This window comes from Chiloscyllium plagiosum, chromosome 32 (assembly GCF_004010195.1).
Source record: "Chiloscyllium plagiosum isolate BGI_BamShark_2017 chromosome 32, ASM401019v2, whole genome shotgun sequence".
In the NCBI taxonomy this organism is placed as follows: domain Eukaryota; kingdom Metazoa; phylum Chordata; class Chondrichthyes; order Orectolobiformes; family Hemiscylliidae; genus Chiloscyllium; species Chiloscyllium plagiosum.
Genome location: NC_057741.1, coordinates 42244805 through 42260064, shown reverse-complemented (window position 1 = coordinate 42260064; position 15260 = coordinate 42244805). Strand labels below are relative to the sequence as shown.

The window sequence follows — 15260 nt, the reverse complement described above, 5'->3', positions numbered from 1 at the left end:
TGACCTCCTTCCACCTATCGCATTTCCAACGCCCCACCCCCAAGTCCCTCCTCCCTACCTTTTATCTTAGCCTGCTGGACACATTTTCCTAATTCCTGAAGAAGGGCTTATGCCCAAAACATCGATTCTCCTGCTCCTTGGATGCTGCTTGACCTGCTGCGCTTTTCCAGCAGCACATTTTTCAGTAGAGAGAGATCATGCCAAACAAATTAGAATCTTTTGAAAATTTGAACAAGTATGCGGACGAGGGAAGTTCAGTTGATGTAGTTTGAGAATTTTAGCAAAGCTTTTAACAAGGTCTCACATGGAAGATTGATTTAGAAGTTTAAAACACATGGAATTCAGGGAAACTTGGTGAGATGGATCAGAAACTGGTTTAGTAAGCTTTAGGGTAAGGAGAAGATGATTCAGTGGAGATATTGAAGAATCGTCGTGACTCAGCAGGTAGTGGGAAACTGGAATGCACTTACCTGGGAAGGTGGTGGTGGCTGGAAAACTTACAACCTTTAAAAAGGTATTTGGACGAGTACTTCAAATATAATAACATTCAGGGATATTGGGATTAGCATACTTTTAGTAGTTGGTGCAGACTCCACCTGCCATTTCTGTGCTATGCTGTGTATGAATCTATGAACAAGGTGGCCTCACTGAAACAAACAATTTTTAAAAGGCTTGACATGCTAAGTGCTGAGAGAATGTCTCTAGACTCTCCCATGAAGAGAAACATTGTCAGACAAAAAGGGGAACCAATTTAAGACTCAGATGAGGAGGAATTTCTTCTGTCAGAAGTTTGTCTTTGAACGCCTTGCCAGAGAGAGCTAAGGAGGCAGAGTCTTTGCGTATATTTAATACTGAAACAGACATTCTTTATCAGTAGGAGAATCAAGGGTTCAGGGAAAATGCAGATAACCGGTCATGAGAAATGTTGGATCAGCCATGATCCTATTGATTGGCAGTGGAAGCTCGATGGGCCAAATGGTCTACTTATGTTCCTCTTGCTTATGATATTTTGGTCTTATAGACTGGTTAGACTGACATCAGCAGTAGGGAATGCTACAATCCATTTATAAAAGATTAACAGCAGAGCATTTGGAGAACAGTGACAGGATCAGACAGAGTTCGCATGAATTTACAAGAGCAAGACCACACTTGACAAATCTACTGGAATTTTAAAGATACAAGTGTTGACTTGATATGGGTGTCAGTGGATGTTGTTTACTTGAATTTTCAGAAGGTGTTTGATAAGGTTTTACATTAGAACTAAAGCACATAGAATTGGGGATAGTACTGACACGTAGAGAGAACTAATTGGTAGCAGGAAATAAAAAGGGTAGGAATAAATGGGTCTTGTTCCAAATGGCAGGCAATGACTAATGTAGTACCACAGGGCTCAATGCTTGGAAGCCAGCTATTCAGAATGTAAGGTTATGATTTACATTAGGGAACTAAAAGTATTATGTCTAAGCCTGGAGGTGACAATAAAACTGGGTTGGAAGGTGAATAGAGAAGAATGCATTGATGACTGTGTGAGATTTGGATAAGTGTGAAGTTACGCACCTTGGTCACAAACACAAATGCATACCATCTGAATAGCTGTAAATTGAGAGGGGAATATGCAAAACCTGGGTGCCCTTATACGCCAGTTGCTGAAAGAAGCATACCAGTGCAGCAGGTAGAAAGTAAACGCTATGGTGGCCTTTGTAGCAAGAGGATTCTAGAAAAGCAGTATGGATGCCCTGCTGCAATTGTACAGGGCCCCTTGTTGAGACCACACCTGGAGTAATGTGGGCAATTTTGGTCAGAGGAAGAACACTCTGGCTATGGAGCAAATGCAAAGGTTTACCAGACTGATGGCTGGGATAGTAAGACTGACATATGAAGAGGGGCCAGAATCTGTTTTTAAGGAGTATATTCACTGCTGTATAGAAATAGTGCGAGGGAGGGATCTCACAGAAACAAATTCCAACAGATAGGGTAAATGCAAGAAGGAATTCTTAATGCCCAGCGAGTCCAGAACCAGGATCACAGCCTCAAGAGGGAAAAAATGAGGACTGCAGATGCTGGAGATCAGAGCTTAAAAATGTATTGCTGGAAAAGTGCAGCAGGTCAGGCAGCATCAAAGGAGCAGGAGAATCGACGTTTTAGGCATAAGTCCTTCTTCAGGAATTTTGATGCTGCCTGACCTGCTGCGCTTTTCCAGCAACACATTTTTAAGCTCACAGCCTAAAGATACAAGGGAGGCCATTTAGAACTGAGAGAAGGCAACATTTCTTCACCCAGAATGTGTTGAGTCCTTGAATTCTCTGCCACAGTGTGGGGATGAAGCTAAGATATCGAGTTTTTGCAAGATGAAGTTAGGCTTAGTTCTTAGGGTTAAAGAAATCAAAAGGCTATGGGGAAAACACGGTGGAATGGATTTGGACAAAGAGCCACGATCATACTGAATGGTAGAGCAGGTTCAAAATGGCCAAATTAAATAGGCTTGCTCCTATTTTCTATATCGTCAGCTTCCCTTCCCTGTCCTCAACCCATGTCGTCACTCTCTTCCCTCCTTCCCCCATTGAACCCTGTTCCAATACCTCTCTCTTCTAGGAGCATGTACATCATGGCCTTGATGAATTACATCATTAATATTTTACATGTTGATATAGGAGTGTTTCTGGGTTAGCTATATTGATGATCATACTGAATGTGCAGTTGCTGGTATCAGCAGACATTATCTGAAAAAAAACTTTGTTAGCATAGTGACCTATTTGAGGTCATTACCATCACAAAGACTGCCTACTGCTAACTCTAGACAGCCATTAAAACCTGATGCATTCCATTGTCACTTGCAAAGATCTTGTAGCACATTGATAATGTCCATATCTTTGAACCAGGAAGTCTGAGTTCAAGTCCCACCTGCTCCCGAGATGCATAATAACATCTCTGAACAGGTTGACTGGAAAGTATCTCCACTGTTACTTCCTGACTTGATTAATGCAATACTTTTCAGGCTAGCTTCCCAATCTTCAAATCATCCAAAATTCAGATGTTTGTACAGTCTCCTTTACCAAACTCCACTTTCTGATCACATTAGTGACCACTGACCTATGTGGACTCAAAGTCTATTTGACCACTCTTTATAAATCCAGGGCCTCACCAGTGCCTAACCAGGTAGTTGGTGTACATCCCTTCACATACCTTTGGCAGTGCAAGCAAGCTCATCTCTGCCAGTTGGTTTCATCAAATAATCTAGAAATTATAATGGTAAAATCAGAGGAACTTCAGGCAACAGATTCCCGATGTTGGCTCTCTAAGTTTTCACTGTGATTAAGGTGTATCAGTAACATCGAAGAAATACTTACCAGTGCAAAAGCAATAGTGGCAAAAGCAGTCAAACAAAAATTAATTTTGGTGGTTTCCATAAACTTCTTTGTTCTATCCACATACATCCCGAGCACAAATGCACCACAGATTCCAAATACAATAAACAAGGCCCCACAGAGTCCAGCAAAAGTCTGTAACACAAACAGATTTTACAGTTCACAAATGACAAACAAGTTATACTTGCACACAGGAACTGTAACATTAATCAGACTGTATAACATCCAGGTTGAACCTTATCACCAGACTCGAAAGATTCACTCTGCGCAAAAATACTCCTTCAAGAATCAAATTCAAACAATAAATATCTTCAGATAATGCAGCTTTCATCTCTTAGTATGAACAAACTGCATGAAGCACAGGCTCAAGCACAAGTCTCAACCATCAAGAGTGTCCACCAGGTACTCACTGAACTGTACATTAATACAGCTTTTGTCACCCCTTTTAATCCTTAATTATTCAAATTCAACAAGCGACTGGCCAAGATTTTGTTTAAACAGATTACAAGTTGATGGCTTCTGTAATTGGATGGTTTGTGTATTCATCACTTTCACACTGCCTGACTTTCCTCCAACAGATTAGTACTCTATTTGGTTCCTGTATATCATCTTTTTGCCACTATTTAGTCAAATGCTCCTTTGACCAAAACTCTGAAAGGCATCATTGCAAGGCCCAACACTTGAGTAATGAATGAATGTGAAAGTCAACAAAATTTACAAACCATGTACTCCATTCCCAAAGCGGTGTCGGGTACCTCCTGAGCAGCCACTCCCAAAAGCTACTATCAATGCTATCGTCAGCTTTTATAAAAATTGTATTATCCAACTTCAGAAACACAAATTCTGTTTCATCCTTCATTTTCTTTTATCCAAGGAGCTGTGGATTTGTTTGTTTCTGTGGCCCCCACCCCCCACCACCAAAGCCCGCTCATCTAAACAACAGAATACTTTGATCACGATCAAATGCAGCTGTTTCCCTTAGTCACAGGGTCAACAGTGAAGGGGCATAAATTTGAAGTAAAGAGCTGGAGGTTTACAGGGTACTCAAGGAAAAGTTATTTCACTCAGTGTTGGGAATCTGGAATAGGATTGCATTGCATGGGAGTGGAGTAGGGTTGGGAAAACTGACAACCTTTAGAGCACTTGAAATGTCATACTATTCAAGTCTATGGATCAAGTGCTGGAAAGTGGGATTCATACAGCTAAGTGGGCACAGACACAATAGGCCAACAGGCCTTTTCTGTGCTGTGTGACTCTAGTGACTATTCTCTAAATTACTCCATTGATACTTGATCCAGTCAACACAATTTATTCTTTAGAGTTATATCCCTGATAGCCAGTGAGTTAAGAAAAAAGAATGCCAATTTTATCTGAAATATTTGCTCATTTGACATTGGTGGAAATCGATAACTAATTTTTTTTGCCGGGAAATCTGAAAATTCAGCTCATGTACTGCAAGAATGAGCTACAAATGTTCACTAATTAAATAGAGAACTTTCCTACATAAAAACTGGCACAAATACCAAAAACTAAGATATTTTAAATACTTGTTAAAGATATTAAAAATTCAATGAACACAAATGTGCCAAAATTGTACACGAACAAGACATTGGTTCGGCTGCATTTACCATACTGTGCACAGTTCTGGTTGCCACATTACCAAAAGGATGTGGATGCTTTGTAGAGGGTGCAGAGAAGGTTTAGGAGGATGTTGCCTGGTATGAAAGGTGCTAGCTATGAAGAGGTTGAGTAGGTTAGGATTGCTTTCATTCGAAAAACGGAGATTGAGGTCTACAAAATCATGAAGGGTATAGACAATATAGACAAAGTAGATAGAGATAAGCTTTTTCTCAAGTTGAAGGATTCAATAACGAGAGGTCACATGTTCAAGGTGAGAGGTGGAACGTGGAACGTTTAAGGGGGATACACGCGGCAAGTACTTCACACTGAGGGTGGTGGGCATCTGGAACGCGTTGCCAGCCTAAAATATTGGTTTTCTTCAAGAACACAGGCAAATACAATTAGAATTGTATCAATTGATGTACAAACCTCCAAAATGTATTCTCTCACTGCCTCAGTAAAATGTCTTCCTGCATAAAAAAAGTGTGTGATCAAACAATTCAGACATATTATCTGGATGTAGATAACGTGCAAGGATTTGGGGAAAAAAGCAGGACCACTGGCATTATGAATGATACTCGCTTAAAGAGCAAGTGCACCATAATGATTTGATGTTATGACAACCTTGCCTTTCATCTGAACAGGAATATACTGTTTCTGGACTCTTGTTATTTCATTTTTGAAGGCTTCTCATTTTCCAGCTGTCCCTTTACCTGCAAACATCTGCCCCCAACTTTTGAAAGTTCTTGCCTAATACCGTCCCAAAGTTAGCCTTCCTCCAATTCAGAACTTAGATGTTGTGAAACATGAAAGGTTCAGAAAAGATTTACAAGGATGTTGCCAGGGTTGGACAATTTGAGCTACAGGGAGAGGCTGAATATGCTCAGGAACAGACCCTTAAGTCTGCACCAACATTTGTTGCCTTTCTAAACTAAAAACCTTTTGTCACTACATTGTTCATATCCCTCTGTTCCCTTGACAGATTTGTCAATATGCCTTTGAAAATGATGCTATCATATCTGTCTCCACTAACTCCTCTGGTAGCACATTCTAGGCGTTTACCATCCTGAGGGAAAAATGCCTCATCGCTTTTAAACATTGACCATTTTACCTTAAACTAATGTCCCCTAGTAACTGACATTTCGATGCTGAGAAAAAGACTGACAAACAATTCTATTCATTCCTTCATAAATTTCCATCAGGACCCTCAGCCTCCAACATTCAAGTGAAAACAAAGCAATTTGTCCAATGTCTCCTCATTGCGAACACTCTCCAAGTCATACATCATCCTGGTGACTCGTTTCTGCACCCTTTCCAAAGCCTCCACATCCTTCGTTAAGCGTGGCAACCAAAAACGTACACAACATTCTAAATTCTTTGAAAAACTCTTACCCCCCCTGTCTTTTATTACTGCCCTGTCTTTAGCAGGATAACTAAAAATCCTCCTTTGCATTTAATCTTCCCTGTAATTTTCAAGCAATTGCATTGTTCTATATCTATCCCACTAGTTGGCGACCAATAGAATGTATGTAACAATGCAATGCATCTATTTGTTTGTTAGCTCTAAATAAATGGTTTCCATTAGGCCCCTGGACTACTACTCAGATCAGCAAATGCAATGCAATGCTTGGAATCAACAGTGCAACCTAACTTAATTTCCTCTTTCAAAGACACTTGTAATGGAAGATCTAGCGCCCAGCTTTGAATTATTTGATCCAGTATCAGAAAAGTTTAGGTACATGAAAGTAACACAGCTGGAAAATATACAGAGCTAAGAGGGGCAAGGTAATACAAACAGACAAGCAAGGCTTCATTTGGCCCCTCAAGCCAGGTCCACTATTTTTCATTTATTAGCAATTAATTTTTTTTGTCTCCTATACCCTCTTTGCAGCTTATTTTCCTACCTTTGTCATCAGGACATTGTGGCAACCATATCTTCAATCCATCATCCAGATCATTTATACAAATTGCAAACATAAGTTATATATGCTCTCTTCTAATCTAATGGAATCTTCCAAATTGAAGGAGTTTTCGAACATTTAAAAAAAATATCAACTATCTCACAAACTACTTCTTTTAAGACTCCAAAATGAAGGCCATCAGGATTTGGGTACTTGAGACCGCAACTGCAACAATTAGAGGGATTTGAAAAACGATGGGAATTGTAAAATTTAAGCGCTGCCTAACCAGGAACCAAAATGACAGTGAACACAAGGTAATGAGTGAACAAGTTTTGATGTCAGCATGCACATGAACAGAAGGCTAGATAAGTTCAATTTTACAGATGATAGAATGCCGGCGAATAACCAGATGGCTTACTAGTCTTATCCAAGAAGGATACCTGCCAACTGCACCTGGTCTGGCTGACATGGGACTCCAAAGACACAACAATGTGATTGACTTAACTGCCCTTTGAAATGGCTTAGCAAGGCTCTGATTAAAGGCAGTCAGAGCAGGCAATAAACACTGGCAAGCCAGCAACACCCATGACATACGAATGAATTTTTAAAACGTGCATTGGAATAGTCAAGCCAAAAATTAACAAAGGCACGAAGGAGGGCATTTGCAATATTCAAGCCGAGGCAGGGGATAGAGTTAGGTGATTTTCCAAAGGTGGAAATCAATGATCTGGTGATAGTGCAAATGTAGTAGGAAGTTCACCTTCGGCCATGGAACGTGGAGTTTGCACGTTCTCCCCGTGTCTGCGTGGGTTTCCTCCGGGTGCTCCGGTTTCCTCCCACAATCCAAAGATGTGCAGGTCAGGTGAATTGGCCATGCTAAATTGCCCGTAGTGTTAGGTAAGGGGTAAATGTAGGGGTATGGGTGGGTTGCGCTTCGGCGGGTCGGTGTGGACTTGTTGGGCCGAAGAGCCTGTTTCCACATTGTAATGTAATGTAATGTAATCTAATCTAATATTATAAGTGTAATATTATCAAGTATTTGGCTGAACTTGATTCAAAAGAGTACCTCTGTTAGCTATAGCTAATGCGCCAGGACAGTGATGGAGTTGATGTCCACACAACAGATTTCATCATTGGAAGCAACAACTTCAACATTTTCAATAATTGGTTGGAGAAATTTTGTGCTCATCCAATACTGAATGTCATACGTGGAACCTGCTAACTTGGAAACAGCAGAGGTAAAGAGACTGATGGTGAGATAGCTAGGCATCTTGGCATACATTCAGAAACATGCCTTTGGATGATATTGCTGGGTGTCAGCACAAAGATGAGAAACCAGAGGTGGCCAATAGATCCAGAGGAAACTATTTGGGAGCTCACTGCCCTGTATTTCCTCCCCTTTTCCACCCCCCACCCCGCCGCCACCATTCTCATTTTTTATGGAAATTTCAAAGTTAAAATGATTGCAGTACCTAAACATCCACATTCATAATTTCAAAAGAAAGAGCAATAAACGGAGTTTCTCTTAAAAGGTGTCAATTTCATGATAAGGCCACAAACCAATCAGTGCATAAAACAAAATAACAGTTCGAGCAAAAATGTCCCCATACCCCAAATGGAATAACTAGATCCATTCCCAAACAAAGCTGATATTTTGCTCAACTGAAAATTAGAAGGGCAAGAAACAGGAGAATGTAAACGTGGTCTTACATTTGAATATCCCCTAACACACAGAATCTGTTGTAGGAGTGCAGAGAAAGAAGTAAAAACACCAATTCCTCCCCCAAAACAGACCATCAGGATCAGGTACGCCTTGTTCTTCAACAACTGCAATTTAAAAATCAAAACACAAGTTAGAACATGTCAATAAGCTCACATACCAAGTACAACATGCTTTAAATTAGTTCCAGACTTCCTGGCTAGTTTACAATCCCATTTTAAAAAGATACTTGAACTTCCAGTTAATAGGTGAACAGATCACACAAAAAGATTTCACATTTTAAAGGTATGACTATAACAATATGGAAGTAGAACTGATTACACACTTTTTGCAGCAACTTGCACTTTAAAATACAGAACAGATTTACTTTCAACCTTTTCCATTCCCCAGTCTGAAAAGTTTGAATTTGAGTAGTGTACATTTTCCAAGCCTTCTCCCTTGCAGCTTCATTTTAATGACACTCAATTTAGTCTTTCCATTCCAAACACAAGCTCACACCTGCACTCCTGTGGTCAATCACAATGGCTTAGTGTTTAGAACTTCCCATCTACTCCCAAATCCTGATAGAATAACTGTCTGTGAACTTTCAAGAATATCTTAGAAACCCTACTCCTCTCAAAGCCAACTTCCACAGTAACGTGGATCACTTGGACCATGTATCCAAGTAGAAATCTTCATCAGGTTGGATACCTTGGGACCCCAGTCCAATTTTATCTTGGCAGTCGATCAGTCCGAAGCACAACTGTTTATAACCCAACCTCTCAGTATTTGGCTGAACTTGATTCAAAAGGGTACCTCTGTTAGCAAATAAACAGAGGACACTGTCTCAATGTAAACACCTTGTACCTTCTTCTGGAAGAGAAGTCCTTGCGTACAAAGCATCTACCATTAGTTGAGAATCTATAAATGTACAGTGCTTGCTGAACAATCAAAAAGTTAGAAAATGAACAGATTAGCTGTGCAATACTGCAACTACAAGAGCAGCTCAGGGAAAAGACCTGCACCAAATAACTTACTACCCAACTCCCCCAATCTTCTGTCGGTCATCTGCAACTCACAAGTGAACAGTGTGATAAGAGTACTCCCCATTTGCCTGGATGAGTGCAGTTCCAACAGCTCTCAAGAAGCTTGAGCTGTCCAGGATCAAGAAGATCACTTGAATGGCACCACATTCAATATCTTTACCAGTGATATAAGTAGTAATCGTCCACACCATCTACAAGATTGACTGTAGTGACTCAACAACGTTTTCCAGTGGCCTCTAATATCTGGAAGGGTAAGACAGTAAATGCATGGTAAGGCCACCAGCTGCAAGTTTCCCTTGAAGTCACATAACATCCTGATTTGGAAATACACTGCCATTTCTTCTTCACCACTGGAGCAAAATCTTCAAACACCTTCCCCAAACGCCACCTACGGTGTGCACTTCGAGTTCAAAAAAGCAACTGGAAGACCATCACCTAAGAGCAATGGGAATAGCCAATAAATGCTAGCCCAGACAAGACTCATATCCTTCAACTGAGAAAAGCACAAGTACACTAACAGCTTTACCAATAACATTTTTTTGAGAATCAGTTGAACTCAATTTGGCTCTTGCTAGAAGCAACGTATGACCACGGAATAGAGAAAAACAGAATTAATGTTTGAGTCCAGTGAACCTTTGTCAGAACTGACCATGGACACAACCAGATCTAACGAACAGCCATGGGGCTGAAAACATTAACTTTAGACTCCACAGATGCTGCCAGATCTGTTGAGTTTCTCTAGCACTTTGTTTTTGTTTCATATCTCTAGCATCAACGGTTTTGTTTAACATTTTTGCAGTTCTGGAATCCACATTATGGGAGGGATACTGTTGCACTGGAGAGGGTGCAGATGAGACTTACAGGATATTACCTGTGCTAGAGAGTTTTAGTTGTAAAGAGAGACTGGGGACATTAAGGTTATTTCTCTTGGAGCAGAGGAGACAGAGGGTCACTATTGAGATATAAAATTATGAGGGGCGTAGAACACTGTAGATAGGAAGAAATTTTCCCCATGTTGGAGAGATAAATAACCAAGGGTATTGGCTAAAGGTAAGGGATAGGAGGCTTTGGTGTGGGGAGGAGAGATCGGGAGCATTTGAGGAACAATATTTTCATCCAGAGTATGACAGGAATCTGCAACTCTCTGCCTGTAAGGGTGTTAGCAGCAGGAACCTTTGTACCATTTTAGTTGTTTTAAAATGTGCACTTGCAGTGCTAAGGAATAGAAAGGTTATGGGCCAAGTGCTGAAAAGTGGGATTAGAATAGTTAGGTATTTGCTCTTGATGGTCACAAACTGGATGGGCAGAAGAGCCTTTTTCTATACTGAAGGCCTCTGTGGATCTATTCATAGGAACCCGCAAGCAAAAGGAAAATGCCTCACGCATTTTCCAGAGTTACCCAGGAACAGTAGAAACCTATAATTCTTTTCTTTTCCCACAGATGTGGCCATGATTAGCTAAGCCAGCATTTATTTGCCACCCTTAATTGCCAAAGGTCAACCAAATTGCTGAGAGTCTGGAGTCACATGTAAAGCAGACCAGGTGAGGATGGTAGAGCTCTTTCCCTCAAGGACATGAATGAACCACCTGCGTTTTTATGATAATTGACAATGTCCGCCATTCCTAGGATCTTTTTTATTGAATTCAAATTTCATCATTTGTCATTGTGGGATTTGAACTCATTTCCCAGAATAAACACTGTGATTCTGGATTACTGTCTCTGGATTAGTGCAGCAATATCACCAGTTCTTATCTCCATGGGAATGCCTCAAAATAAACTTAACTAATTAGCATTTATCTTCTCCTGTATTTGTACATTGTTGAGATTGTTGGAAACTTAACATTCTTGGATTTTCCATTGAATGTATGACAAAATGTTTCAGTAACACACTTTTTGCAACACTGGTTTCTGTTAACTTGTGTTCAGAATTCATCTGAAGAATCATACTGGACATGAAACATGAACTGGTGAGTTCTGAAGAAAAGGTCATGTTCAACTCAAGTTAACTGTTTCTCTTTCCAGTGATATTGCCAACCCTGCTAAACTTCTCCACCACTTGCTCCTTTTATTGCAAATTAAAAGCAAATTAAACAAAATCCATTTTATTTGTGATCAACTGCAACCTAAAATTAGAAGTTAGATGACAGAAAAAGCAAAGACACAGAAATTATGTTAATTTAGTCTCATTCATAAGGCAATAAGAATACAAGATTCTTTATTGTAAATCCATTTTTGGCTTGTGTTTGGCAATGAGTTCAGTTAATTGCAAAATGCTTTTATCAAAATCTTCAGAGGAACAAAAAATAAAACAGACACACTCCCACCCAATTCTATCAACAGTCCCATAGCATTATTTCTTCACTTCTGAACTCAAAACAATAACTGTTTCTTTCTGTCTCTCTCTACACAGGTACTGCCAGACCTGCTGTTTCTCCTGCATTTATCAATTAATTATTTACTTGGCTGAAACTTAGGGCAAGACATTTTTAAGCTAAATGCGAGACAGGGGAGCTCAGTCTCATGTGTCATTACAGTCAGCATTATACAGGAAATCAAAAATGTACTCCTGGCAGTCCAAATGACCATATGGACAAGTAAAACCACCAGTTTGCTCAGTTTCAGCACTGCAGTACATCTGCAAGCCTGAGAGGCACGTGGAGAGTGTGCTTTTAGATGTGGCCACACCGCAGCCTAAGAAAGTGCTGTCAGGGAAGGAATAGGTGAACAGTCAGATGGGAGATAGGTATGCAGCCAGGAAAGTCTAACAGTGCAACTCACTCAAGAACATTTTTCCTGTGTTGGAAAACAGTGGAAGTAATGGCTTCTAAGGAATAGAGTCAGAACCCAGCTGCATTGTGGATCATTACAGCAATAAAAAAAACTGTATAAGCTGTGGTTAATTTCCTTACAAGAGAAGACAGGAGCTGGGGGGGGGGGGGAAAAGAGAGGTGCTGCTGCTGCTGCTGCTTGACATGTACAAAATTACGAGACATTGATAGGGCTATTCGGAAGAAACCTTTCCCCTAGTGGAAGGGTCAATCACTAGGGGACATAGATTTAAGATGGTGGGCAGGAGACTGAGGGGGTATTTGTGGAAACTGTATTTGTGTACATCTAGAGCTTGCTGTCTGAAAGTATAATAGATACGATAATCATTGCAACCTTTGAGAACTATTTAGATGGTTACTTGAAATGTCACAGAATACAAGGCTATGGAACAAGTGCTGGAAAATGGGACAAAATTAGAGAGGCACTTGATGAATAGTGCAAGTACATTGGCCAAAGAGCCTCTCTCTGTGCTTTAAAACTAAGACTCTAACTGGGATATAGAAAGCAAGCTCATGATCTCGCCACTGTAAACCAGTGTCCAATCATCGGTTACAACTTTCCGGAGTAAAACTGGCTCCATCTAAGCCATGTGTGGAATATTAACCTGCTGAGAGGCAGCTACTGCTTGCTGTGCACAAACTACCAGGGCAAACCATACTGCAAAGCCTTGTAACGTTTTGCTAAAGCAAGCTCGAGCATTTGTCAGAGCAAATCATGTCTAAAAAAACCAAGGGATTTGCACAGGCATCAGCTTCAGTACTATTCATCACTGTTACTAAAGCAGAAGACTGTAGGTGCTGGAAATCAAGAAGAATCACAAAACAAGAATTATTCAGTCGCACTACATTTGCGGTGAGAAACAGAAATATGATTTTAGGTCTCTGCCAGAGCTGCTGCGTAAATTCCAGCTTTTTCTTTCTCATCATCACGGTGATCATCTTTCTGCAGGTAAATATATCCTACTTAGTTAACACTTCAACATCGCTTAAATGAAAATATTTGAGTTAAGGGGCTCTTACACCGGATCTGAAAAGTTCTTACCCTGACATGGAGTCCGTGAGGACAGGAGAGATCTAACCACTTTCATCAAGTGTTGTCTGAATTCTGCAGAATGCCCTAGTTTTTGGTCATCATCAGTACCCTTTCAAAAAATGACAGTATTACTTAGGTTACATGCATATTGCATGGACTGAGCCATGACCAGAACTCAAGGATGCACTGCATTGCATGACAGTAATGATGTAGGACTAACACTAACATATTCCAAATGATTATGTGGGCATGTTCGATGATTCATAGCCCAGTCACAGTAATGCACCATTGTCTCTGGATAATATAGAATTACACTTTTTAATAACATACTGCATAGTACAGTTAATTTCCACTCAGGTTTGACACAGCTGCTAGTGGGAGTGAACCAGTGATTTTATTAGATACCACTCAGTATTATCAAGATCAAAAATACCTGCACGACCATGGATTAATTTCTCAGTTTCAACACTGGGCTCATCAATATTTCAGAATACAGGTTTGATATTTGTACTCAGTTATCTCAGTCATGAAGATAGAAATTGTGCAGTTACTTTTATTCCTGCAACTCAACTGAAAGGAAATTTCCTGCTGGGAGTAAAACTGCTGCAAAGCTGACAACTCAAAGTTCACCAGAGATCAAAACAGTATTTAACTTCTGTCGGCTGTGGTTAACTTTTGCCTCAATGGTCAGTAATGTTTGGTTTTAAATCCCAAATGTTACAAGATGAAAAAAAAAATCAAGTCTGACACTCCATCACAGCACTGTAGAGGGGCCATCTTCTGAGTTAAAACAAAGCACCCATCTGCTTCCTAAAATAAAGATTTCACAGCACTATTTTGAAGGAGGATTTCTCCTTGGTAAATGTTTATTCCTCACTCAATATTACAAACAGATCTGGTTACCAATTGCTGGCTGTGGGAATCTCCTATAAAGAATTGGACTGCTGCATTTCCTGCATTAGAACACTGACATCATTTCCAAAATATTTCCTTTCTGTAAAGTATTTTGAGACATGATGACTAGTCATGAAAAGTCCTATATAAACAGTTTTTAATAACGTAATAAAGTCATCTTGGACTGCATGCGATGTCATAGCTCACTCCCTCAAAGAGAACTACAATGACGAATAAACGAAAGAATATTGCATTGCTAAAAACTAAATTATCCCTCTTCCATCCCCATTTGAGCTTCATTCAAAGTTATTTGACTGTTGCTACGATAAGTGGTAATACTGTGAAGTTAGGATTGACAAATCAGTAGTTCTCATTCAGCCAATTCTGTCAATAGCCAGTGTGAAATAGGTATCAAGTCACCAAGTACATCCAAAGTCCAGTTTTACTGGATTTGTGAAAGGTTGCTGTTTAGGACAACTACAGTTGGTGCGATCATCAAATGTGCATAATGAAAAGGTGCTCAATCAAATGAAGACAGAAAAAGACAATGTCAACAAGCATTTAATATGGAATCATCAACTTTGCAAGAGCACGCCTTTGAGTTCAAGGGTTGAACCTGAAAATGATAGGCTATTAAAAGTCCAGAAAACAAATACATAGTAAGCATTTCTGTATTTGAATTAATTCTGTTATTATAAGCTACTGAAACCAATGATTGCAATACTTCCCTTTGGGTAACTGACATCTTACATCAGATTCGGAGATGCCGGTGTTGGACTGGGGTGTACAAAGTTAAAAATCACAACACCAGGTTATAGTCCAACAGGTTTAATTGGAAGCACACTAGCTTTCGGAGCGACGCTCCTTCATCAG

At 40.0% G+C, this 15260-nt stretch overlaps 1 protein-coding gene across 4 annotated transcripts in view; it reads right to left on the bottom strand.

The window, feature by feature from the left end:
• Window positions 1-15260, bottom strand: part of slc49a3 (solute carrier family 49 member 3) — a 95814-nt gene that overhangs the window by 30886 nt on the left and 49668 nt on the right. For 3 of the 4 annotated variants that reach the window (XM_043674549.1, XM_043674546.1, XM_043674548.1), the window contains exons 6-7: window positions 8597-8713; window positions 3348-3500 (exon numbers count right to left, since the gene is read on the bottom strand). In XM_043674549.1, coding sequence (XP_043530484.1) covers window positions 3348-3500; window positions 8597-8713 — 270 coding nt within the window. The remainder of the gene's footprint in view (window positions 1-3347; window positions 3501-8596; window positions 8714-15260) is intronic. The other variant, XM_043674547.1, reaches the window with a different exon arrangement.